This window comes from Musca domestica, unplaced genomic scaffold (assembly GCF_030504385.1).
Source record: "Musca domestica strain aabys unplaced genomic scaffold, Musca_domestica.polishedcontigs.V.1.1 45, whole genome shotgun sequence".
NCBI classification, from domain to species: domain Eukaryota; kingdom Metazoa; phylum Arthropoda; class Insecta; order Diptera; family Muscidae; genus Musca; species Musca domestica.
The window spans coordinates 3,178,361-3,206,323 of NW_026712335.1; the positions used below are offsets into that span (position 1 = coordinate 3,178,361).

The following is a 27,963-nucleotide window of genomic DNA, read 5'->3' on the forward strand; positions in this document are numbered from 1 at the left end:
TTTTTTTTTAAATTGCCAAATTCGTTCCAAATGGTGGAGGGTATCCAAAGTTCGACCCGGCTTAACTTACAGTTTTTAATGGTTCTGAATTTAGTGTGTTTTTGAAAAAGTTTTCTAAAATTCTAAAAGTCACCCTTTCAGTTTTTTTTTTTTTTTTTTTTTTTTTTTTTTTTTTTGTAAATCAGACTTTCTAAGTTCTACAAATCAAGCATTGTTTGACGTATTTATTTACTTCATAATCTCAACTTAATTTGTATAAGGCTCCAAGTAACAAGGATTTAACTTCTTGTGTTCCACAAATATCAGTCTATTTCTATGTGGCCATACAAAAGTAATTTCGGAAGAAAGTCACCATTCCAATAAGCTTTTCAAAAATTTGGATTAATCTTTAAATAAATTAAATGTTTGAAACAAAAACTCATTTGTGATGCTTATTTATAGATAATCAGACCCTAAATATTGTAACAATCTCCCACAGTTTTAAAAAACACACCAACAGCTATTCTTAAACTCAAAAATATCTAACTTTCTACTGTGAAGAATCTTCAGTGAAACCATACAAATTTAATTTAGTTTCGCCAAATTAGTTTGTGATTAATTGAATTTTTACCATTCCTATCAAATTGAATTTCCAAATTCAATTTAGAAAATTTGTACTGCTCACTCAATCTTATCAATCGGCAAACAATTTCTAGCGAGTTTACCCGTCAAAACCACAAAATATTTAATTAAAACCCTTTAGATTGATTTGTTGGCATCAAACTGACGTGTCTTTAGCTTCCACACAGAGGCAACAACACATCACTCGGCTCTTTAAGATTGATTAACACTTGGCTGTTAATTTAAAAGTTAAACATCGTCCAACAATGTTTTGGGTTGCAAGGAAAGGCGAAAAGAAACATCTCTGGAAAACAACTTAATCGATGCGGGTTTTTGTAGATTTTTGTAAAATGCCAAAAGACCACTTTCTTCATTACTGGCCAGGAGAAAAAAAAACAACTGACTAAATAAATAGAAGACAAGCATTTAAAATCTGCAAAATCCAAAGATACATGAAAACACCAGGGAAAACTAAATTCGAAAAATGAGAAAAAAAACAAGAAAAATTCCCACACGACCTTTGCGATCGCTTGCCTTACTCTTTTGTACTCGCTGTCAAGTGAAAAATATCGAATAAAATTTTAGGATGTGCCAGCATCGTGGCCATGGTAGCCATCATCCTCGTTGAGCATCAATGAACTCCAAGACAAATGTAATCAGAAATACAGGTGTGCATCATAAATTAACGCCAGACCGCAAAGGGGAAGGCATGACGTTAGCCTGCAAAGGATGCTGTTACCCGTTATATCAGCATGAAAGTGGTAGTTCCCCTCCACACTACATGTCTCTAAGGTAAGTTTCGCAGCCGGGGTATCATTGCCAAACGGAATTTGACTTCAAAACATTTTTGTTTCTTATAAAATAAATAAAATTTGATCATATCAACGGCAATAATGATGACGATGATGGTAGTAGGCTGTGTCATTGCAAATCGAAAGAAGAAGAAGAAAAGAAAACAAAAAACCCTCCATTGTGTTGTGTTTTGCAGTTCGAATGGCAACATCAGCCAACATCTATTGCACATCTCAAAGGATAGAAGGCATCCAGCCACCAGGGTAGCTGCAAAAGGTTAACCGATTTCTTTGTTTTCATTCAGTGCTGGTGGTTTGAGATATGTGGCACAGTGTATTAAAGAAATGTTAATGTCCTGAACAATGTCGTTGTTTTTATACCCTACAATGTGTTGGAGGTATTATAAGTTTGGTTCGGCCAAAAATTATGTAACACCTCGAAATATTGATCCACGATATAGAAAAACTATTCCTTACTCGCCGAGCTGAGTCGATCTACCTATGTTTTTCCGTCCGTCTGACCATGTTAATTTGTAATGAAGCTAAAGGTCGCAATTATGGCTCGATCCTCACGAGATTGGAAATGAAGGTGGCAATAGGATCAGAATAAAAGTCGATTATTCATCGAGATGATCGAGATGAAATGGACCAAAAACAGAAAAAAATCTTGATTTTGCTGTTGCTCTACAGGCCACAATTATAGACCAATCGAAATTTACCATGGAGATATAGCTTAGGGCTGGGCAGAAGCCTGCTAATTTGGATGGTCATCGGATAATATTTAGCGGGTAAAATAAAAATGTAAAAAAAAAAAAACAAGTACAAAAGCTGTAAGTCCGGCCAGGCCGAACTTGGAATACCCTCCACCATTTGGAACGAATTTGGCAATTCTCAAAAACAATAAAATCCGTTAAAAATTCTGTTAAAATCTTAAAAATACCGATCGTAGCTGTTACATTAGGGTCTATACGACGACATGGACCTGCATAGGTAACTTTTGTCATAAGCCATTACAATATTCAAATGCGAAACCTAACAAACAAAATCGGTGAATAATATTGCTCAAATCATCAAAATACCGAATATCGGAAGGTGCCGTTGTGTGGGGGCTATACGAAGACGTGGACCTTCACAGACAATTTTCTCTCTTAGGCTGTAGCATGCATTTCGAACTGCAAATACCAATTTTGAAACAATTCCGGCAAATAATGTCGATAAAATCAACAAAGAACCGAATATCCGAAGGTACCGTTATATGGGGGTCATACGAAGACGTGGACCTGCGCAGACAATTTTCTCTCATAGGCTGAAGCATGCATTTCGAACTTCAAATACCAAATTTGAAATAATTCCGATTAATATTGTCGCAAAAATCATCAAAATACAAAATATCGGGAGGTACCGTTATATGGGGGCTATATCAAAACGTGGACCTACATGGCCCATTTTCATTACCAAAAGTCCTGCAGACATAATATACATTTAAGTAAAATTTTATCAATCTACTTCAATTCGTTCGGAAGCTAGAGTGAGTTCCACAGACGGATAGACGGACAGACGAATGGACATCGCTAAATCGACATCGAATTTTATGCTGATCAAGAATATATACTTTGTGGGGTCTAAAATGTATATTTCGAGGTGTTACAAACTGAATGGCATACTTAATATACCCTCCATACTATGATGGAGGGTATAAAAAAATTACCACTGAATAGCGTATATTTTTAATCCCGATCAAATCACAAATATATATTAAAATGGACTGGGAAGAAGCCCACCAATTCGCTATAGACAGAAGCTTAAAGCCCCACAAAATAAAAGGTTTTAAGCTATCTAATCGGCCAAATGACCTATCCTTAATATGAAATATAATCTTCACCAAACTCGCCTCTCAATAAGTCCGCGCTTTCACACAATTACGTAGCGAATCCATGAAGAAGTACGGTCCAATGATTCCAGCAGCCCATAGACTGCAACAACATGTGACTTTCGCTGAGTGCATTGGTAGCTTTTGTCTGATATTCACTCCAATATCGACAATTCTGCTTATTTACGTATCGCTGAACACAATTTTTCAATAAAATTAATCGAATATATATGATAGCATAGCTCGACGTCGAGGAAGTGGATGGAAGAATACAGCAACATCAGCAGAAATGGTTCGAAATGTAAAAAAGCGAATTAGTCGAAAACCGCGCTGCAAGGGCCGAAGAATTGCTTGTGAACTGATCATATGGCAATATTCCATTCGACAAATATTGAAAAATGAGCTCGGGGTAAAGCCATTGACATTCCAAAAAAAGCAAGAACGTAAACCGCATCAGAAAGAAAACAGACTCAAGAGAGAGTTGCTTCGCTTGGCCGAAAGTGGTGAGCTGCCGAAATTGGTTTTCTCCAATGAGAAAACATTCAGCAGTTGCCCAGCTTACTTGCCAAAAAGGTCAGCTGTAAATGTGCACCTTCGGTTGACCACCAGAACTCAAGCGCCGGCCATGGTGATGGTGTGGGGCGCCGTAACAGCCGATATGCGCTCTCCTCTTGTATTAATCGACAGAATAAATGCTGAATATTATCAGCAAAATATTCTGGAGGGTGTATTAAAGCCTTGGGCACGCAAACATTTGGGCTTGGAACATTCCAACAGTACCTTGGACATTCCAACAGAACTCAGCACCATCGCACTCGGCCACCAAAGAACGGTTACAAAATGAGGTTCCTCGCTTCATTTCCAGCTCACAATGGCCACCAAAATCTCCGGATACCAATCCGTTGAACCATTGTGTCTGGAGTATTTTGGAAAGCAAGGTTGGCACTAAAAAATACCAAAGTTTCGACCACCTCAAGCAAGTGCTTAGCCGGGAATTGGCCAAAATACCGCAGGCAGCGTGTGACGGCCTCATTGGTCGTTTGAAGGCCATAATTCGTGCCAAAGGTGACCAATTCGAACAAATCTAAACTTATTCTAAAATTTGATGTCACATCCAACATTTTGGCTTTCATTCAATATAAATTTAAAAAAATATGTAAAAATTATGGCGTTTGACTTTGTTGCAGTTTTTTTCTCACCCTGTACATATCCCATTATCAATACTGAAAGCAGAACAAACAAATATCTGAGTAAAATTTAATCAATCTCATTTCATTTCGATCGGAAGCTAGATTTATTTCCACAGGCGGATAGATAAACAGACGGACGGACATCGCTAAACCGACATTGAATTTTATGCCTATCAAGGATATATATATTTTTTGGGGTTTAAGATGTATAACTTCATATACCCTTCATACTTTAGTGGAGGGTATAAAAAAGTGCATCTATATACCTTGGCCTGCCATAGAAACACATCCTGAGTCGATTTCCATGCATTTTTGTAAGCAAAGTACATGACGGATATATTGTCCGCACAAGATTCAATTTTGCAGCTTGGACCAAATGCAGATATAGCTCCCACATATATTTTCGTCCGATTTGAATTTGATGGTACACACAAATGTAATATCAGCCCAAATAGGATGGATTTTGCCACAATACACCGAATTCAGCCTAGAAGCCAGTATGATTTGGATTTGAAGATTTTTTTTTCAATTCCGTCCGTCCGTTCGTCCGTCTGTCTGTTCGTCGATCTGTCCATGTATTTTTGTAGACAAAGTACAGGTCACATTTATTGCCCGATTAAGATGAAATTTTGCACAAATAATTTGTTTGACACAAGGACGAACCCTGTTGAAATTGAAGATAATTGGTCAAAATTTAGGTATAGCTCCCACATATATTTTCGTCCAATTTCTCTTATATTATGCACCAAACTTGTAATATCAGCCCAATTAGTATGGAATTTTGCACGTACGACCAGATTGGATCTGAAAACAAATATGCCAAATTTAATCGGTTCAGATATAGCTATAGCTCCCATATATATTGTTCATCCGATTTGTTATTTTTATCCTACACTCTGTAACAACGATATTTGGGGCAATATATCAAATATAACTCAGAAATACCCTTGCTAAATTTTATCGAGATCGGTTAATATTTAGATATAGCTCCCATATATATCTTCGTCCGATTTGTCTTTTATTGTGCAGCAAACGTGTAATATTAGCCCAAATGGAATGGAGTTTGGTACTTACGAACAAATTGAGTCTAGAAACCAGTATGTCAAATTTGGTGGAAATCGGTTCAGATATAGCTATAACTCCCATACATATTGTTCATCAGATTTGTTGAATTTGCCCTACATGGCCAAAATATGGATTCCGTAGTAAAGAAATGTTTTTGCCAAATTTCATCGAGATCGGTTCAGATTTAGATATAGCTCTTATATATATCTATCCGATTTTAAGTTAATTATGCACAAAGTGGATAATACAAGCCCGAATTGAAAAGACGCAAATGCCTCGAGAAATTTAGTAGAAATCGATTCAGAGGAGGATATTCCTCCCATATATTAGTTCCTTTGGACTTTTAATTATTACTATAATCATAGTTGATATGATTTAATTCAAATCCCCCATTAAAACTTTTATTTGTTATCTGAAGCTCTACTAAATATGCAAAGTGGTGTAGGATATCATAAAGTCGGCCCCGCCCGACTTTAAGACTTTCTTTACTAGTTTGTATTTCAATATATGTTAAAGCTAGTCCCAACCACTGTGCCCTAACTAAGGTGGGTCTTCGGTATCAATCTAACGGTTCAAAAGGCCATGGTAGCGTAAAGGCTGGCTGGCTGCATGGTGGAGGAAGCGCACTACCAAACTCAACCATCAGAAAAACCTCAAAAACAAAACAGAGAAAAAAAACACCAAACAAATATTGTCTCACGAATTTCAATGTTAAACATGGGCAGGATTTATTCATTCACTGAATTAACATCGAACTAAAGCGCATCCATATATCCATATTCATTGTTATTAGATTCCTCCGACTTTTGCTCATAGTTTCCAAGCCTCATGCATCAGTTTCACTTTTGTTTTCGTAGGTCACGTTTTGAAATATCATTTGCGATTAGCAGTCAATGAAGAGGCAACTGGTGGTCACTTATGTGTTGGTGGTAGTGGTGGTACTGGTGCTGTTGAAGCCAGCGATGCTCCTGTGGTATGTTGTATGTATGGCGGTGCAATTTTAACAACAGATGTTATAGCATCCCAGTCAAAGCATCACCACCGGCAGAAGCCTGCTGCAACATCAGCCTTTTTGCATGGCCAAGGAATTCACTTTCCTTGAATCGCAAAAGCCATTGACATTAACGCTGGTTACTAAACAGCTGCATGCAACAAAAGGCATTAGCCAAAAAAAATATGTCTCTTCTTCAGTTGGTAATTTTTGTCATTTTATATAAATTTGCGAACAAAAATCCCTGATGTGACAATTCGACAATTCCAAATATGGCCGAAGAAACGAGTTATTTTGGTTGTCACTCCACAACACCGATGTTCGAAAAATGCAATTTATTACTATCACCAAATATTATTGTTATTATTATTTCGTAAATATTGTATTTTTCTACAAATAGCGCGAGATATGGTGGGTCAGCACACGCAAGGATGCGGACAGTGACAGATGGAATTGATGTATTTATGCAACTTGTTATGGGGGGAATGTTGAAATATGAAAGTTTGCAAGTCTTTCCTTATTTAAATCGGAGAGAGAGAGCGAGAGAGAGAGAGAAGGAGAAGGTATCAAGTCTTTTTGAACGTTATTTTTGTTCTAAGCTTAGATTGTAAAATACCATTTGTTGGCATTAAAAAAAAAAAAAAAAAAACAATCGGTCGTGATTATCCTTTCACTGCTACATTAGTAACAGGGCTGAGAAAGTAATATGTTGTTGTATTTAAATAGCATTTTGGAACATCTGCCAAAATTTTATTTTGATTTTAAAAATAATGCCTCAATTATGACAGGCATTTGACAGGTGTTGACAGCAAAGATGCAAATTCAAAATCACGATTGTTGAAAACATCTGCAGCTCAAACTAAAAAAATATTACTCAGGGAAAGTTATATTTGTATAGTTGTTCTTAAATCAATAATCGTTTTGGGAAGAAAGGGAAATGTACATCCAATCTATTCCCAACGTTAACTCGATTTCCGACATATCATCAACGCAAATTGGTTCAGAATTTAATTCATTATATGTAAATCGATCGTTAACATTTTAAAACTTAGGAGTCAAAAAAAAGAAAAACAAGACCGAAATTTTGGAAAATGTAGACGTGACGATAATCGATAAAGGTTTCATTTTTTAAGGTTAAGAAGAATTTTGCCCACGCTTAAGTCTACGGGTTGCTTTTTCGTAAATGAACAAAAGACTTATTCCAATTTTGGTTCATTATTTTAGCTAGATCACAAATGAATTACCTTGACTTAAGTCAGACAGGAAAACACTAACATGGGGCGCAATAATTTACAACTTTTTGACAGTCAAAAACCTAAAATCTGTTGTTTTTTTCCTTCGGTATTGTATTTTAGTCAAATTCAAAATTTTGTTGAGTAAAACTTTTGACAACTTTTAAGTGTTTCTCTTTTCAGAAAAATACCGAGAAGATTCCTTTTTCAGCCCATATATATTATTATCTCCCCCGATAAATCTTATTAACACCCTTTTTCACCCTCCATCTTTAAAACTTAAAAACCTCAACCATATGGCTACAGAGGGTATATATCATTTGATATGATTTTAGACCTTAGGCCCCTTTGGCCAAATGCTATTCAGGACATTTCGAATCCGTCCGTCTGTCTGTCTATTTGTATCTATGGTGCGCACTTTAACTATCGAAGGAAGCATCCGATTTCATACAAAATTGGTACATCGTAATATTACTGTCAAACTTAGATTTAGTTCGGATATGGGCAATATGGACCCACTACTTCTGGCACCTCATCCACAAAATGTCAACATTTTCAAAGAAAATGATTTAGAAAGAGGAAGGCTAATTCGATTTTGCAAATCCTAATATTTGTATCAGTGCTAGGACAGGAGAGAAAATGCAATATCGGTCCACTTCATCAAGTACCTCCACCACAATGAGTGTAAGTTTTGAATAATTATAACTTTTATAAAATATGATGTAAGAATCCGATTATCTATATCAAATTACACATATCGCATTATTTTTATTAACCCTAGTTCCGGTGTGAAGATGCAATCGATCCACTCCTTCTGGTACCTCCCCCACATAGGATCAACATTTTGACATTTAGACTTCGTACATCTCAATATTTCTATCAATACACGATCTGCTGTAAAGATGGTAGAGAACCTCCCCCACAAGGGGTCAAAGTTTCAAATAACCAAAACTATTATAAAATCCGAAATAAGCATCCGGTTCACTTTTCTCAATCCTGTTAAAACCAAATGTTGGCAATATCCTACTCTTCAAGTTTTGTGAACAAAAATTCGTTTAGCATTCATTCGTTTCATAATGGTCCTATTATGCCTCTGGACAAAAATCTTCATCAAACAGCGACTCGTTTTGGTTGCATCGGCTTTTCATACCCTACACCACATAGTGATAAGGGTTTTATGTCCTTGTGCATTTGTTTGTAACATGGAGATAGAAGCGAGATAGACCCATAGTTATTTTTGAGGATATTCATAGAATCAATTCCTGAGTAGATTTATACATGTAAGTCTTTCTGTCCGCCCCTCTGCCCATATATTTTTAAGAACCGAATGCAGGTCGCATTTATTATCCGATTGAGAAGAAATTTTCCAAACAACTTTTGTTTGCCCCAAGGACGAACCCTATTGGAATTGGTTGGTCTGTTTAAATTTAGATATAGCTCACAACCGATTTTGGATTAATTTTGCACAAAATGACTAATATTAGTCCAAATGAACTGACCTTTGGCACATCCAACCGAATTCAGTCTAGAAGCAAGTACATGAAAATTGGAGAAAATAGGTTTAGATATAGCTATAGCTCCCATATATATTTTTCATCTGATTTGGAGTTTGAGTCCCTCACATTTGTAATATGCACTCCACAGCAAAGATATTTGGTATCAGATACAGCCAAGAAATATCACTGTCAAGTTTTATCAAGATCGGTTCAGATTTGGATATAGCTCCATTTAATATATCTCCACCCGATTTCGAGTTAATTGTGCACCAAATGGCTAATATCAGTCCAAATGATCTGAATTTTGGCACATCCGACTGAATTCAATCTAGAAGGGAATGCATCGTATTTGGTAAAAATCGGTTAAGATATAGTTTTAGCTACCATATATATGTTTAACCCGATTTGGCTTTTAAGTCCCTCACATTCGTAATATACATTCGACAACAATGATATTTGGTGCAAGATATCCTATAGAGCTCGAAAATACCTTTGCCAAATTTTATCGAGATCGGCTAAGATTTGGATATTGCTCCCATATATATCCTTAATCCAATTTCAGGTTTATTATGCAAATAATGGCCAATAGCAGCCCAAATGGAGTGGATTTCAGGATTTACGTTTCCATTTGGTCGGCTCCGATATATATGGAGGGTATATTAAGTTTGTCATTCCGTTTGTAACGCCTCGAAATATATATTTTAGACTAAAATAAATAAAATGTTATGTCGATTTAGCGATGTCCGTCGTCTATCCGTATGTCCGTCTGTGGAAATTACTCTAGCTTCCGAACGAAATGAAGTCTGCAGGACTTTTGGTATTGAAAGTGGGTGATATAGGTCCACGTTTTGGTATAGCATATATTTTTGTGATTTAAACGACATTATTCACTGAAAATGTTTCAAATTTGGTATTTGAAGTTCGTAATGACAGAAAATTGTTTGTGCAGGTCCACGTCTTCGTATAGTCCCGTACCCACCGATATACGGTATTTGATTATTTTACTGGCATTATTCACCGGAATTGTTTCAAATTTGGTTTTTGAAGTTCGTAAAGAATACTACAGCCTATGACATGAAATTTTCCGTGGAGGTCCACGCCTTCGTATAGCCCTAATATAACGGTACCTCCCTATACTCGGAATTATGATGATTTCAGCTACAATATTCACCGAACATTTTTTATTCAAGTTTCGCATTTGAATATTGTAATGGTTTATGACAATAATTGCCTATGCAGGACCACGTCGTCGTATAGACCCTAATTAACAGAATTCTCAACGTATTTTATTTTTTCATATTGCCAAAATTGTTCCAAATGGTGGATGATATTCGAAGATCGGCCTTGCCGGACTTAAAGCTTTCTTACTTGTTTCAATTAGTTAATATTTTGAATTATACAGTCAATTTCTGTGTAGGGTTAAGCCAGCCAGGTGTGTATATATATGTTTCATCCGATTTTATATTTAACTATTGTCTAAGACATATCAGTAACTGTTGGTACGAGAACTTGTGTACGACCACACATTTAAAGCCTAAATAGGCATTCGTTTAAATTTGGAATTATTTTCCTCCCACCAATTTACAATATAAACGTATTCTTTTAAGGGATAGCTCCGCTAAATACGCATAGTGGTGTAGGGTATGATAAAGTCAACCCGACCACCAGTTGTCCTTTTCTAACTGGTAGTGTATTTGCAAATGTTCCCAACATTTAGCCATAAACCTACAGCTGCATTCTTGCCAACAGCGATAATTAACAAATTAAGCATGCTTTAACCTCAACCAAGTGACGCAACACAAGACAAATATTCAAACGTAAAAATTCCAAATGAAAACTTTCACAAAAAAACGTCAAGCTCATGGCCATACACAATTGGTGATAATCTCTAGGGATGGACAAAACAAATTGAAAACAAGTAAAAAAACATTAAGTTCGGCCGGGCCAAACTTTTAATACCCTCCACCCTAGGGTAAAAGAACATTAGAAAAAATGTGGCAAAAAACATTAAAATGCGAATATCGGGAGGTACCGTTAAAAAGGGGGCTACACCAACACGTGCACCTATAATTACAATGTTTCGCCACACGACCTAGGACCCATTATGACCCACAAATACCAACTTTTACACAAATCAGTGAAAAAATATGGCATAAATCATCAAAATACCGAATATCGGTAGGTACCATTATATGGGGGCTATACCAAAACGTGGACCTATACATGCAATGTTTTGCCACACGCTCAGGGACCCGTCGTGACCTACAAATACCAATTTTCAGACAAATCCGTGAAAAAATGTGGCATAAATCATCAAAATACCGAATATCGGTAGGTACCGTTACATGGGGGCTATACCAAAACGTGGACCTATACATGCAATGTTTTGCCACACGCTCAGGAACCCGTCATGACCTACAAATACCAATTTTCAGATATATCCGTGAAAAAATGTGGCATAAATCATCAAAATACCGAATATCGGGAGGTACCGTTATATGGGGACTATACCAGAACGTGGACCGATATATCTCATTTTCAATACCAACCATCCTAGGGACAATACACACACTTGTGCCAAATTTCAAAGGTCTACGTCAAATAATGTGTGCTCTATCGTGATTTCAACAGACAGACAGACGGACAGACAGACAGACGGACAGACAGACAGACAGACAGACGGACATCGCTAAATCGTCTTAGAATTTTATGCTGATTATGAATATATATACTTTATGGGGTCTACGACGAATATTTAGAGGTGTTACAAACGGAATGACAAAGTTAATATACCCTCCTACCCATGGTGGAGGGTATAACAAGTAACGAACACAGGTGTTGGTGAATTACAGATGTTTTCAAAAACATTTATTTGATATTCCTCAAAGTGAGTGTTACCAAATTTCATAAATAGTTTTTTTTTTTTTAAATTATTTCCATGGCCATTTTCTTTGCCGGCAAATATCAATTAAACTGCAATTACTTATTTTTTTTTTGCACTATCCCAAAACTCAATACCGGAAGGTAAACGCCGCTTTACTTGGAGGGCAATAGCATAGCTGGCAATTTCTTAGTTGACGGACATCATGCGATCGGTCTCGATGAATTCCTTTGCATGTTATTTGCATATTAATTAAGTCGCTAATATGCTTCCGCCTCGAAAATCAGACGAAAAGTAAAAGAAGACGACGAAAGAAAATCAAGCAGAAAAGTAAAATCGACAATAACAAAAAGCAAAAAAATCATAAATTAAAATCACAAAAATGCCAGCATTTTTTTAATGCTTTTGTAAGGAAATTTTTTCATAGAAATCAAAAAACGTTTCAATAACTGAAAATCAAATCAGGCTTTTTTAGAGCTCTTATGTGTTTTGTTTTGTTGTTGTTGTTGGATTTTTATTAGGTTACTCGGTTAGTTTGCTGTTATACCGGTATGTTTGATCGCTAGTTTCGTTGCGCTATTGTTGGTCGATCTTTGAAAAGTGCCAATGTCTTTGGCATGTTTTTTTTTGCTACGAAATGTGGCATTATGTTCCTTGTTTTGCTTTTGTTTTAGTTTTTCTTCTTCTTCTTGGTGGTTGTTGCAAAATGAGTTAACCAACCATGCAACCAAACAACGAAACCAACAATGTCGATCTTCTTTTGGTGATACTTCAGAGATTGCAAATCTTTGTCGTTCTGCGCCAGGTGCCATGTCTAGCCTTGCACATTTATGGAGGGGGTCTTTAAACGGTTTTTAATTTTCTAATGCTTTTGTTTGCTTTTTTATCGCCATAATGAATCAGTTATTTAAGTATATAATAATATAGTTTGTTATTTGTGTACTTAATGTATTTATGTTTTGAAACCATGACATCAGATGTAGAGCGAATATGTTCTTCATTCCATAAAAAGAACGATGAAAATGTTGGTTTTTGGTTATAAAGTAAGTTTACACAAACAAATTTTAAGATTATGGTCTAAATTCTGCAAATATTTAGGGGTGAGGATATTTCAATATGAAGCTGACTATCGCATAATAGAAGGATGCATGGAGAATAACTATAATTTGTGGAAAATAGAGAAATTTTTTGAATATTTTACATGGTTCTCCAGAACAAAAATGTTGGACTTTTTAGGTATTTTTATAGCCTTAGCCACATGGCTAGTGAGGGTAAATATCATTTCACCCTAGGTCTCTTTGGATAAAATCCGTTCCAGGGCATTTGGTTCGATCTAGCGATTATCCGATTTGGTTCAAACTTTGAACATCGTAATATTAATATTAAATTCAGATCGATTTCGGAGATGGAAAATATCGGTCCACACATTGTGGTACCTTCCCCAAAAATATTTTTTTTTTTTTTTTTTTCAAAAAAAAAAAATGTTTTCTGCACAGAAAGAGAAACGATAATCCGATTTTGCTCAAACTTTGCAAATCCTAACATTTGCGTCAGTGCTAGATCAGGTGCGAAAATGTACCCAAGTACCTCCCCCCAAAAGGGTCAAAACTTTGAATAATTACAACGATTATAAATGTGACCTAAGTGTCCGATTGTCTTCAAATTTCTTACATCTCAATATATTTATTACATGATTCTCCAGAAGAAAAATGTTGGACTTTTTAAGTATTTTTATAGCCTTAGCCACATGGCTAGCGAGGTTATATATCATTTCACCCTAGGTCTCTTTGGATAAAATCTGGATTTGGTTCAAACTCTGTACATCGTAATATTATTATTAAATTCAGATCGACTTCGGAGATGGGAAATTTCGGTCCACTCTTTCTGGTACCTCCCCCACAAAATGTCTAAATTTCCAAAAAATATATTTTAGGCACAGAAAGAGAAACGATTATCCGATTTTGCTCCAACTTTGCAAATCCTAATATTTGCGTCAGTCCCATATCAGGTGCGAAAATGTACCCAAGAACCTCCCCCCAAAAGGGTCAAAATTTTGCATAATTACAACGCTTATAAAATGTGATGTAAGTGTCCGATTGTCTTCAAATTCTCATATCCCATGGTCTGGTGTTAGGATGGAATATATCGGTCCACTCCTTCTGGTACCTCCCCCACAAAAGGTCAAAATTTCCAAAAAATATATTTTCTGCACAGAAAGAGAAACGATTATCCGATTTTGCTTCAACTTTACAAATCCTAATATTTGCATCAGTGCTAGGTCAGGTGAAAAAATATATAATATTGGTCCACTCCATGAAGTGCCTCCTCCTTCTGGTACCTCCCCCACAAAAGGACGAAATTTCCAAAAAATATATTTTCTGCACAGAAAGAGAAGCGATAATTCGATTTTGCTTCAACTTTGCCAGTGCTAGATCAAGTGCGAAAATGTACCCAATACCTCCCCCCAAAAGGGTTAAAATTTTGAATAATTACAACTCTCGTAAAATGTGATATAAAAGCCCGATTGTCTTAAAATTTCACAAATCCCAATATTTTTATAAACTTAAGATCTGGTGTTAAGATGGAAAATATCGGTCCACTCCTTCTGATACCTCCCCAACAAAAGGTCGAAATTTTGAATATCCGTTAAGCTCATAAAACGGGAAATTAATATCCGATTCCATTTAGACTTGGCACATCTCAATATTTCTATCAACACAGGATCTGTTATAAAAACGGTAGAGATCGGATTATTCCTTCTGGTAACTCCATCAGAAATCGTCAAAGTTTTTAATAACGACAACGTTTTTAAAATCCGAAATAAGCATCAGGTTCTCTTAATATTTCACCCATACAAACATTTTTGCTAACACAAGATCTATTATAAAGATGGGGTATGTCGGTCCTCTCTTTCTGGTACCTCCCCCACAAAGACTCATAATTTTTAAATATACATAAGCTCATAAAAATCAAAATCAACATCCGATTCCATTCTAGACTTGGTATATCTCAATATTACCTTCAACACAAAATCTGTTATAAAGTTGGTAGAGATCGGACCATTTCTTCAAGATTTGAAATGAAAACGCACCAAAGAAAGCGAAAGAACTATCCGATTCTCTTCAAATTTTACACATACAAACATTTTTGCTGACACTAGATCGGTTGTGAAGATGATATATATCTGCAAATCCCTTCTGGTATCTCACCCACAATTTTAATTTTTTTTTTTTTCTGTCGTAACTTGAGAAATAAGTCAGCGATTCTTTACAACTAATATTTCTTTTAGCCAGAAAACTTAGATGAATATGGAAAATTTCATCTCAATCGGATAATAAATGCGACCTGCATTTTGTTCACAAAAATATATGAACAGACGGACTGACATGCACAGATCGACTATATGGGTCTATCTCGCTCCCTTCTCTATGTTACAAACAATTGCACAAAAACATAATACCCTTACCACTGTGTAGTGTAGATATAAAAATTATTAAAATGATGGACTTTTTTAAAAAAAATAGTCCTAAGAACCCTTGTCTATGAGCGGCAAGTAACACGTCTACGAGCTGCAAGAGATGTATTTATGCGAAAAATTGACTCTTTGCTTTTTCATGCAATAAAAGTTTAAGTCATCCAAAGTTTGAATTTGAATAAGATGTACAAAAATCTCCTGGCATAAACGCTATTGTATGTATTAAAATAAAAATTATCCAATTAAAAATCGCCGTGCGACGCAACACAAATATTTCCTAAATTTTTACAGGATTTTAAAAAATATTTATGTGCAATTCACCTTGTCCCGCAACGTACATCCAAATGTCGAGGAAATAGGCAGTCACCAATACCAGTCAACAATGTTATTTTTTTTTTTTTTTTCTAAGTGCTTTTGGTGACAAGTCGCATCAACGAAGCTGCATTCAACTTCTTAGCATTCCATTTTGGAATCCTTGTCACAAACTGGATCGGTATAGAACCAGAAATGCAGTTGGGTGAAATGCATTTTCCATTTCAACAAAGTAAACTGTACTAATGAAAACTGGTTGATTTTATTGAAATTAGAGAAAATTAGAAATTGTAACAACATTTCACTTTCAACTTTTGAGTGCAATAAAATGAGGAAATAATTGCAAAAATAAATTAAAAATTAAGGAGAGCATTTACTGACCCGTTTTTAGGATGAATTTGGTCATTTTTAAGGCGGTTGTACCTATGTAGTAAAAGCCCAGGAAGAGGCTCAACTATCTAACTTAGTCCTATTCACGGAAAAATATTATGCTTCGCCAGACATTACAATCGTACCAACAGCCCCGATTATTGTCCATAATTGCAAAACAGTCATTATACTCGGATTATACCAAATCCCATAATTATGTCCAGTTATGGTGATGTTAGGTGTAAATAAAGCGGAAAAATAAAATAAGAGTTTTCTTAACATAAAATTCATCTATTTATTCTTAATTTGATTTGTGGGTAACGATATTTTCTTTGCACAACGATGTATGTCCGATTGACAGCGAAATAGTTATTGATGTCGTTAAAATGTCAAAGGTGCTAGCAAAAGGACAATAATTAAAGACCAGAACAGGGGTCCATAAACAATAATATTAAATTAAATTCTTAGTTAAAAAGTATAAGCTTCGATTTTGCAAAGAATTGACTGCAATTTGGTTACATATTGAGATAGGGTCCGATTTGAGATATTTAGGCTGCTGATTATAACTTTCGGACGATTGGTACCAATTTGACATTTTGAAATCCGAATTGTCGAAGCACATCCTTGTAAATATAGGCTTATGTACATCAAGGCTCTAGAGAAAGCTAGTTCCATAGGACGACATTCTTAAATTATTCGTATTTTGGAGATTCAAGTCACATTGGGTATTTAGCGTTCGTAGCCGGTGAAAACCACTATCTAGCAAAAATATTTATTATTCAGAATGACCAATTTTAAGGATTTTAAGGCAACCTACTTGGCAGCAGTTTAAGATTAATACTGCCAAATTTAATGCAATTTCGCCGATGCGATATATGCAACACCCCGGCTCGACTTTTTAAAAGAGTGTGTCATTGAAATGATATCACACTTCCAGGAACATTGGATTTTTTTATGGGATGTTTCATAGGGTAATGCTCATTCTTATTAAAATGATTTCAGATCTGCAGAACTACCATAGCTTTTGTTTACTTGTTAAATTTCGAATTTTGTCCAATTTTGTCCAGACTTTTGGTATTGAAAGTGGGTCATGTAGGTCAACGTTTTGGTATAGCCCCCATATAACGGTCCTCCCGATACTTGCTACTTTGTTGATTTTAGCGACATTATTCATAGGAATTCTTTTAAATTTGGTATTTCATGTTCGTAAAAGATGATACAGCATATGACAAGAGATTTTCTGTGCAGGTCCACGTCATCGTATAGCCGCCTCCCGATGTTCGGTATTTTGATGATTTTAGCGACATTATTCACCGGAATTGTTTCAAATTTTGTATTTGAAGTTCGTAATAGATACTACAGCCTACAACAGGAGATTGTCTGTGCAGGTTTACGTCTTCACATAGCCCCCATATAACGGGACACCCGATATTCGGTATTTTGATGATTGTAGCGACATTATTCACCGGAATTGTTTCAAATTTAGTATTTAAAGTTCGTAATGGATACTACAGCCTAAGACATAAAATTGTCTGTGCAGATTCACGTCTTCGTATAGCCCCATATAACGGGACCTGCCGATATTCGGTATTTTGATGATTGTAGCGACATTATTCACCGGAATTGTTTCAAATTTAGTATTTAAAGTTCGTAATGGATACTACAGCCTAAGACAGGAGGTTGTCTGTGTAGGTACACGTCTTCGAATAGCCCTAACATAACGGTACCTGCCGATATTCGATTTTTTTAGTTTCGCATTTGAATGTGACGGCTACATTTGGTTTCTTTTTAAGATTTTAACAGAATTGTTTACGGATTATATATTTTTTTTTTAAATTGCAAAAGTCGTTCCAAGTGGTGGAGGGTAATCAAAGTTCGGCCCGGCCGACTTTACTGTCATCCAATTTTGAATAAATCGGCCGTTTTTCCATTGGAAAGAAAAATCCTCACACACAACGTTATATCCCAATATTTTCACGTTTTCGTGTAGTTCTCATTAAATTATGTTCGTCATTAAAAATAGATATAACAGAGCCTAGTTCCACCAAATGGAAATGTACGTCCCGAAATTCACCCCATTTTGGGCTGATATTAGCCATTATTTGCATAATAAACCTGAAAAGGGATTAAGGATATATATGGGTGCTAAATCCAAATCTTAGCCGATCTCGATAAAATTTTGGCAAAGGTATTTCCGAACGAGTAAGGGGTTAAATACGGATGGAACATATATATGGGAGCTAAAGCTATATCTGAACCGATTTTTACCAAATTTGATGTACTTGCTTCTACACTGAATACGGTCGGATATGCCAAAATTCAGGTAATTTGGACTGATATTGGCCATTTGGTTCAAAATTAACCCGAAATCGGTTGAAGAAATATATGGGAGCTATATCCAATTCTGAACCGATCTTGATACAATTTGGGCTGTATCTGATACCTGGTACCAAATATATATAATAGTTTTTGGAAAATTTCATCTTAATCGGATAATAAATGTGACCTAGTTTGCTTTAATATTTAATAAACGGGAAGCCTAAGAAATTTCCTGATAACAAAATGGTCCAAATCTCTTAATTCCATTAAAAAATTCCGAATATTGTAAAATAAAAAAAATCTGAATTACTGTGGGGTGATTGATAGGGATTATGCCAAAGCCTTGTCCCATATTGACAACCAAAATTCTATGGACTATTCGGTTAAATAATGTGAATGAAATGCTTAATAATCTTAAAATCGATCATTAATGTATGATATCTGCGACGAATATTAAGAGATTTTACAAAAAGAGAGAAGGAATAAATTTACCCTCCATTGACCCAGGTCCGTTATTTCGGAATGTTACAAATATTTTTAGGTCAAAAACTACATAATATAGAGCTTTCCCTCTCCGTAGCGGTTTTTACATGACCTACAGTTGGCGCGAAAAAAAATCATTTTCGCAAAACAAAAGACTTAAGCAACGAACGTCATACCACTTACCTAAACGAAAGTAAAAGAGACTGACAACCTAAAAATACCCCCGCACACACACACAACTATTATGCACGTTGTATGGGTTTATTTATTGTGAATAAATTTTGTCACAATACTTGGCGTTAACGGTTAATAACACGACATAAAGAACTATTGTGCTGGCATACCAACAATCAATTGTTGAAAAAAGAGGTGACCTGATTGAGAATTTTCTATTTTTACAAAAAAAAACGCAAAACCCACACATACTTCCAATACGCCAATAAAAAAACACAATAGCCCCAGAAGTGAGACATTGTGTTATCAGCGCCGTTTTATTAAATGCCCCACAAGAGTGTGCATGTGCGAGTGTGTGTGTGTGTGTTTCTATAAGTCTGCCTTGTTTCACCATTGACACTTGGAAATCACTTTAAAATATTCATATAAAAATTTTAGTTTGCGTTGTTTATTGTTGTTGTCGCTGTCTTCTTCATTTCTTTTGTAGAAAGTTACCTTAGTTTTGTTGCTGCCACCGAGCGAGCTTCTGTTGCTTGTTTGTGGGTCTGTCTGACGGTTTTCTTGTTTTGGCCTGATCGCCTGCCTGGCTGCCAGTTCTGTCCACTATTGAGGGTATTAATCCAAAATCAGTTGTATGCTTGGAGATTCTTGTGAATTTTTTTCCTCTTTTGTATTGATTAAATAAAGAAGAGTGTGTTTTTTTGTTGGCTTTCTTCCAAATATTTTCACTTTTAACGCAATTTAAATATTTCTATGGCCTTTGGGGTTTTTTGTTAACATTTATGCCGAGATCGTCTTTATAATTTGCATTAATGATTTAATTAACAAAATCATATTTTTTCTCCATTGATTCGATATTTTTATTTTTCTTCTTTATGTTTATGTGCATTACTTCACTTCACCAAGGGATTGAAAGCTATAATTATTGGGAAATGGTTTTCTTTTTTATTTTTATATCTGAATGTTTCGTTTCGTTACGTTTGGTTTTTTTGTTTCTGTTATTTACTTTTATTTTCTATTTCATTACTTATTGTTTTCGTTTTGGTTTAATAGCATTTATTTATTTCAGTTTTCACACCGACTGTCTTATTAAACATTAATGGTTAAAAATTTTCTTTTTGTTTCCTCTTTCTCTGCACATAGAGATGTGTGTGTTCGTGTTGCATTGGTATGCTCCGTTAACCGTAGACCGCTATTCACGTCATTGCCAGTCTGGCTCTCACCGCAAACTGATCTTTCAATGGCAACAATTTGATTATTGTCTTGGCCAAAAGCAAAGCCGAAGAGTTGTTTACATATGTTTTGAGTGGAATAGCATTGAGTCGAACTCGAACAAGTTTATCTAAAAGCTCTCTTGAGCGTAAAAGATAATGAGAAGTTTGACATATTATTGAATGTAAACAGAAATTGTTCTTTTTTTACTAACAAGTACTAACAAAAAATGGAACTATTGCATATTTATGCAATGGTTATGACCTAAGGACCGGCTATATAGTTCTTTTTCATGCGTTAACTTAAATCCATACAATGACGAATATTTCCTCTCTGCTTAAGGATTTTATTTCAAACTTTTTAAGATTAATTTTATGTTTTTTTATGGAAGGTTACTGGGCTGTGGAGTCACCATTTTTCCATTAAGATATCTACTCCAGCCTAATTCTTAAAAATCTTACCCCTGAGTTGACCACAAAAAACATATATAAAAACTACCAATAAAAATGTGAACATTAATACCCTACACCGCAAGGTGGTCAGGGTATTATGTCTTTGTGCATTTGTTTGTAACAGGCAAAAGGAAACGAGACAGACCAGATAGTTCATTTTGATGATCTACATAGAATCACATTCTGAGTCAATTTATGAATGTCCGTCCGTCTGTCCATGTATTTTTGTGAACAAAGTACAGGTCACATTTTTATCCGATCCAGATGAAATTTTGTTCAAATCATTTGTTTGAACCAAGAACGAACCCTATTGAAATTGAAGAGAATCTGTCAACATGTAGGGGCTATATTTAGGGACTATACACATCTTCGTCCGATTTGCCTTTTATTGTGCACCAAACGTGTAATATCAGTCCAAATGGAATGGAACGACCAAATTAGGCTTGAAAATAAGTGTGCCAATTTTTATCGAAATCGGTGCAGATATAGCGATAGCTCCCATGATCTGATTTGTTATTTTTGTCCTCCGCAACATCGACATATGGGGACTAGAGCTTTCTGAGCTCTACCTTTAGTAAATTTTATTGAGATAGGTTCAGATTTGGATATAGCTTCCCTATATACAAAGTGAAATGAAAAAACTGCAACCAACTTCAAATAGCTGTCATTTCTAAGACACTCTTCCGACAGCTGTTAAAATTATTCCAGTGACAGCTCATTATATTGTTTACAAGCGTACAAAAGCATTTTGGTGAGAATTTTACAGAAAAAAAGTTATTCGTGATGGAATTCAAGCGTGATAGTGTGACTTCTTTGTATGCGGCTGGAAAACCACATGTGGCTATCATTAGAGTACTCCGGAATTTAAAAGTCAATACATCCTTTGTGTCTCGTACCATCACTCGTTTCCGTGATAATAGTAATGTAGCCCGACGTCAATAAACTGGACGGAAGAAAACAGAATCATCAGCAGAAATGGTTCGTGAAGTAAAAAAGCGATTTGATCGAAACCCGCGTCCATTCGGCAAATATTGAAAAATAAGCTCGGGGTAATGCCATTGAAATTCCAAAAAGTGCAAGAACTTACACCGCTACGGAAAGAAAATAGACTCAAAAGAGCTAAAGAGTTGCTTCGCTTGGCCGAAAGTGGTGAACTGCCGAATTTTGGTTTCTCCGCTGAGAAAACATTCGTTGTCCAGCAGTTAGCAAACAAACAAAATGATCGTGTATACCTGCCAAAGAGGTCAGCTGAAAATGTGCACCTTCGGTTGGCCACCAGAACTCAAATGCCGGCCATGATGATGGTGTGGTCCTCCATTACAGCCGAAGGTCGCTCTTCGCTCGTATTAATCGACCGTGGCATCAGAATAAATGCCGAATATTATCACGAAAATATTCTGTAGGATGTATTAAAGCCTTGGGCACGCAAACATTTTGGCCGCAGACCTTGGACATTCCAACAGGACGCAGCACCATCGCACTCAGCACGCGCCACCCAAAAATGGTTAAAAATAAGGTTCCTCGCTTCATTTCCACCGCACAATGGCCACAAAAATCTCCGGATACTAATCCGTTGGACCATTCTTTCTAGAGTATTTTGGAAAGCAAGGTTGGTACTAAAAAATACCAAAGTGTCGATCACCTCAAGCAAGCGCTTTGCCGGGAATGGACCAAAATACCGCAGAGCCGGGTAGCGTGTGACGGTTGCATTGGCCGTTTGATGGCCAAAATTCGTGCCAAAGGTGAATAAATTCGAATTTTTGAATTTTTTGCTTTCATTTAATAAAATTTAAAAAATAAAAATTATGGCGTTTGACTTTGTTGCAGTTTTTTTCTCATGCTGTATGTAGCCTGGACACATGGAGGATTGGGTACGATAATTGAATGAATGGTTTTGAATAGCACAGATGATTGGACAGATATAAAATTCTGAAATTTGATGTTAAGATTACTGGTTGTACCTGTGTTTGAGATTTCACGGTGTTTTGGAAATGTGTACTATAATTTTTCGGAAAGTACTAAGTAGTACTAGATTGAGTATTGGATGAAAGGATAGAGCAATTTGATAATGAGGTCTAATTTGGCATCTAGGACTCAGATATGGAGGTGGCTTTATTAGTATTGTTTGAAGGAATAGAGCTGAAATCCTGAAATTTTCTACTTACGTCACTGTTGGTGTGTGTGGTTATAATTTGGAGGTGGCTTTTGGAATGTGTACTACATTTGTTCGAAAAGTACTTAGTGGTATGAAATTTGCTGTCGAGTGATTGGTTAAAGCTGAAATCCCGAACTTTGATATATATGTCTCTGTTGGTATCTGGTGGTGGTTTGAAAATATATCCTAAGTTGTACAAAAAAAATGCTAAGTGGTACTAAATTTGGTGTTAAGTTAAGGGATAGAGCTGTAATTTTGAAACTTCATTGTTGGTTACTAGGGTTTACATATGGAGACGTTGAAATTAATTTATACAGAAAAATTGTGTGTGCCCATGTTGCGATGGTTTTACTTAAATGCTATTTTTATTTTACTTCAAAATGGAAGATTTTGAAGACTTTTTGGTGAAAAAGTTAAACATTTTCCTATTATTTCCTTCTGAAAACGAAAAAACTTAAATAATATATAAATCTTTGAAAGTATGGGGACTATGAAAACGTGGACTTGCACAGACAGCACATTTTCTGTGATAGCATCCGTTATGAACTTCAAATACAAAATTTGAAACAATTCCGGTAAATAATATCGCTAAAATCATTCAAATACCGAATATAGGGAGGTACTGTTATATGGGGACTATACGAAGACGTGGACCTGCACAGACAATTTTCTGTCATAGGCTAAAGTACCCATTACGAACTTCAACTACCAAATTTGAAACATTTCCGGTGAATAATGTCGTTTAAATCACCAAAATGCGGAAAAAAGGGAGGGCCCATTATATGGGGGCTATACCAAAACGTGGACCTACATCACTCATTTTCAACACCAAAAGTCCTTCAGACATAATACATATTTGAGTAATATTTTATCAACCTACTTTATTTCGTTCGGAAGCTAGAGTGATTTCCACAGACGGATATCGCTAAATCGACATAGAGATTTATGCTGATCAAGAACATATATATATATATATATATATATATATATATATATATATATATATATATATATATATATATATATATATATATATATATATATATATATATATATATATATATATATATATATACTAGCTGAACCCGGTGCGCTTCGCTACCCCTTTTGATTTTATATGCATTCAAAATTTTATTTACGAATATATATTGGATAAAGAAAAACAAATTTAAAAATTAAAAAAAAATATTGCACTAATTTAATGCGTTAATAAACAAAATCGTTACAAAAGCAGTGACATGACATGCATACACGAAGGGTTTGTCCTTTGGATTTATTTATTTCATAGCAAATACCAAGCGTGCAGGAAACTGCAATTTTTTTAAGTAGAGTGGCATTTCTATTGCAAGTAGTGAATTCGAGATAGCAACATACTTCGCCGTAATAAGCGTATTTCAAATAAATGGTTGTATTGTTTTTTAGTGTTAGCCTAAGGCGTTGTGGGTCAATGGTTCTTATTAAAATCATATCCCAATCTGATCCGATTTAAATATAATTTAAAAAAAATTACTTTTACACCAAACTCCGCTACACCTTTCATATTTAATTGAAATTGGTGCGTCAAATATGTGAAATCGGCCGAGAATATATATATGGGAGCTATATCCAAATCTTAACTAATTTCCAATTAATTTATCACATTTATTATTATAACAAAATTCCGCCACACATTCTGAATTTCATTGGAATCGGTCATATATATCGTGTTTGGTGCATAATATATATGAAATCGGCCGAAATATATATGTTAGCTATATCCAAACCTCAACTGATTTCAATATAATTGTGCAATTTTTGCTGGTGTCAGATTTTGTCTCTCTCGCTTTGGGTGCATCAAATATGTGAAATCGGCTGAGTATATATATGGAGCTATAATCACATCTGAGCGTATTTGAATATAATTTGTCAAATGTGCATCAAATATGTGAAATCGGCGGATAATATATATGGGAGCTATATCCAAATCTGAACCGATTTTAATATAATTTGACTAATTTATTTTCTAATCAAAATCCCGTTACATATTCCAAAATTCTTGGAAATCGAACATACATATCGTGTATGGTGTATAAAATACTTGAAATCGGTCGAAAATATATATGAGAGCTATATCCAAATCTGAACCGATTTTAATATAATTTGACAAATGTATATTTGTTTTAATTTCCGCTACACATTTCAAATTTCATTGAAATTAGAGATACATAGCGTGTTTGGTGCATCAAATACATGAAATCGGTCGAAAATATATATGGGAGCTATATCCAAATCTGAACCGATTTCAATATAATTTGAAAAATTCATTTTTGCTCCCGATTCCGTTACTTATTTTAAATTTCATTAAATTTGGACATACATATCTTGTTTGGTCCACCAATCACATGAAATCGGCCGAAAATGTATATGGGAGCTATATCCAAATCTGAACCGATTTCAATATAATTTGGGAAATAAATTTTTTTAGATAAAATCTATCACACGTTTCAAATTTTATTGAAATTGGGGATACATAGCGTGTTTGGTGCATCAAATGCTTGAAATCGGCCGAAAATATATATGGGAGCTATATCCAAATCTGAACCGATTTCAATATAATTTGACAAATTTATTTTCGGATCAAATCCCGTCACATATTCCAAATTTCATTGGAATCGAACATTCATATTGTGTTTGAGGCATCAAATGAACGAAATCGGTCGAAAATATATATGGGAGCTATATCCAAATCTGAACCGATTACAATATAATTTGGCAAACTTATTTTTGTTCCAAATTCCGTTACACATTCCAAATTTGGAGACTGTATCTTTAACCGATCAATAGATATGTGCATATAAAATCTAAATTTTTGGGAGGTACCTCCGATTCTGATGCTATATCTCCAGTTCCAAGTGGAAATTCAAAAATTTATATAGCCTATGTTACTTTCAGGCGATGTTGCAGTATATGTGGAAATTTTCAGAAAAATCTATTCAGCAGTTTTCGAGTCCATAAATTACAAACAAACAAACAAACAAACAAACAAACAAACGTACAAACATTTTCCTCTTTTATAGATATATATATATATATATATATATATATATATATATATATATATATATATATATATATATATATATATAATGAGGTCTATAATGTATATTTCGAGGTGTTACAAACGGAATGACAAATTTCATATATCCTCCATTCTATGGTGGAGACCTAACACGAACTGTTGGAATCCAAAATTTTAACATGGACTTTCCGCTGACGAAGTAGCGAGCACTTGTTAGATCTAAATTTTTATTGAAAAAATTTAAATTCAAGGATATCCCTTCTTAAACCACTTCCAAGGGGCCTTGAAAAATAGAACGATGCAGAAGCTTGCCCTACCACATCTAAAAATCATGAACTATTTTACAGAAAATGATGCAATTCAGAAATTTGTTAATGATCTTACGGAGCCAAAATCCCATAGAGGACCAAAATGTTTTACATAATTGGGATATGCGATGTTTAAGAACGACTACGACATTTATAAGATTAGTATTATTTTGAAAACGTAGATTATTATCATCGCCATAACAATAATACTAAAAGTACATAGTTTTAAGAAAATCGCTGATTCGTTATCAGAAGGGTGGACCGATAATGAACATTTTCCTTCGTAACCTGAGCCTAACAAAAATTGTGTGATGTGCCAAATTTGAAATTTTATATTACAATTTTTACATGGGTACACGAAGAAGGGGTACACGAAGTTATCCTTTGGACCCGCCAGCCAGACATACTGATATTTTTGCCGCCCCAAATGATATATGCCCTCCTATAGCTATGGAGGGTAGGAAAAATTGTTTAAAATCATTTTTTTTATTTTTCGAACATAAATGATCCATATATCTATTAAGCCAATGTTAGTTGGTCACAACTTACATCCTATAGGTTTGTCTTCGCCCATTCTTTTATGTTTGCACCCTACATCATATTATCTTACAAAAGCTTCATCTTTATAATTCAGTACAAAGAATATCTATTGATATCGTCGTGCATACAAACAATACATGGATATTGTTAATGAAGTTCCGATTCTGCTATTAAATATTCGGAAGTATGGAAAATACATTTTGAAATCAAATATTTTAATATGATAATTGTTCGGTTTCTATTGCGACTAATAAAACAAACAAAAAAATCTATAGCGTTTTCTGGGGTGAATGGAATTAAGAGTTTGCAAACAATTCATCATTCACAGAAATTTGCATTGAATTGTCAAAGATTCTCCTAAAAAATTAACAAATCCATTGATGAAGTTTTGAATTTTAAATGAATACATTAAACATATAAAAACCTGAGATCGTATATCGAATCTATATCACAAACAGTTTCATAGTTCTACAGTGAACAAGTAAAACAAAAAACTAAACTCTTTTGCAAAAATGGTAATATTTTCAAAGTTTGCCAAACATTTTTTTTTCGAAATTATAAAAAACGTAAATTTTTGTGATTTGATTTTTAGAAATTCATCATTTTGTCCTTGGCTTTGTTGGGCTGTGTTTTGGCCGATGTCTCCGAATTGGGTGGCTACGATTATCATGCTCCAGCTGCCACCGAAGTACATGGCGATTTTGGTGGTGAGGCTGGTTACAGCAGTTCCGTGCCCGTAGCCGCCGCTCCTGCAAACACCTACATTCCACCAGCTGCCTCTGCTCCCGCCAGCACTTATATTCCACCAGCAGCTCCCGCCCCTGCTCCATCGGCTCCTGTCAACACCTACATTCCTCCAGCTGCTTCTGCCCCCGCCAACACTTACATCCCACCAGCTGCCTCTGCCCCAGCTCCATCTGTCGAAGTTGCTGAAGATGGCTACCGTTACAAGACTTTGCGTCGTCGTGTCTACCGTCAACGTGTTTAAAT

General features: G+C 35.2%; 2 protein-coding genes across 2 annotated transcripts in view; one reads left to right on the forward strand and one right to left on the reverse strand.

Annotated features, from left to right (window-relative positions):
- The window catches only part of LOC131804533 (neurotrophin 1-like), a 41,953-nt gene extending 21,843 nt beyond the window's left edge, over window positions 1-20,110 (reverse strand). Inside the window, exon 1 of the mRNA XM_059127523.1 lies at window positions 19,744-20,110. The gene's annotated coding sequence lies outside the window, so the exon portion shown is untranslated. The remainder of the gene's footprint in view (window positions 1-19,743) is intronic.
- LOC131804478 (vitelline membrane protein Vm26Ab-like) lies at window positions 1,382-27,961 on the forward strand. Its single transcript, XM_059127417.1, has 3 exons — window positions 1,382-1,392; window positions 6,333-6,489; window positions 27,566-27,961. The coding sequence occupies exons 1-3, from the start codon at window positions 1,382-1,384 to the stop codon at window positions 27,959-27,961; spliced, it is 564 nt and encodes a 187-aa protein (XP_058983400.1).
- The last annotated feature ends 2 nt before the right edge of the window (window positions 27,962-27,963 follow it).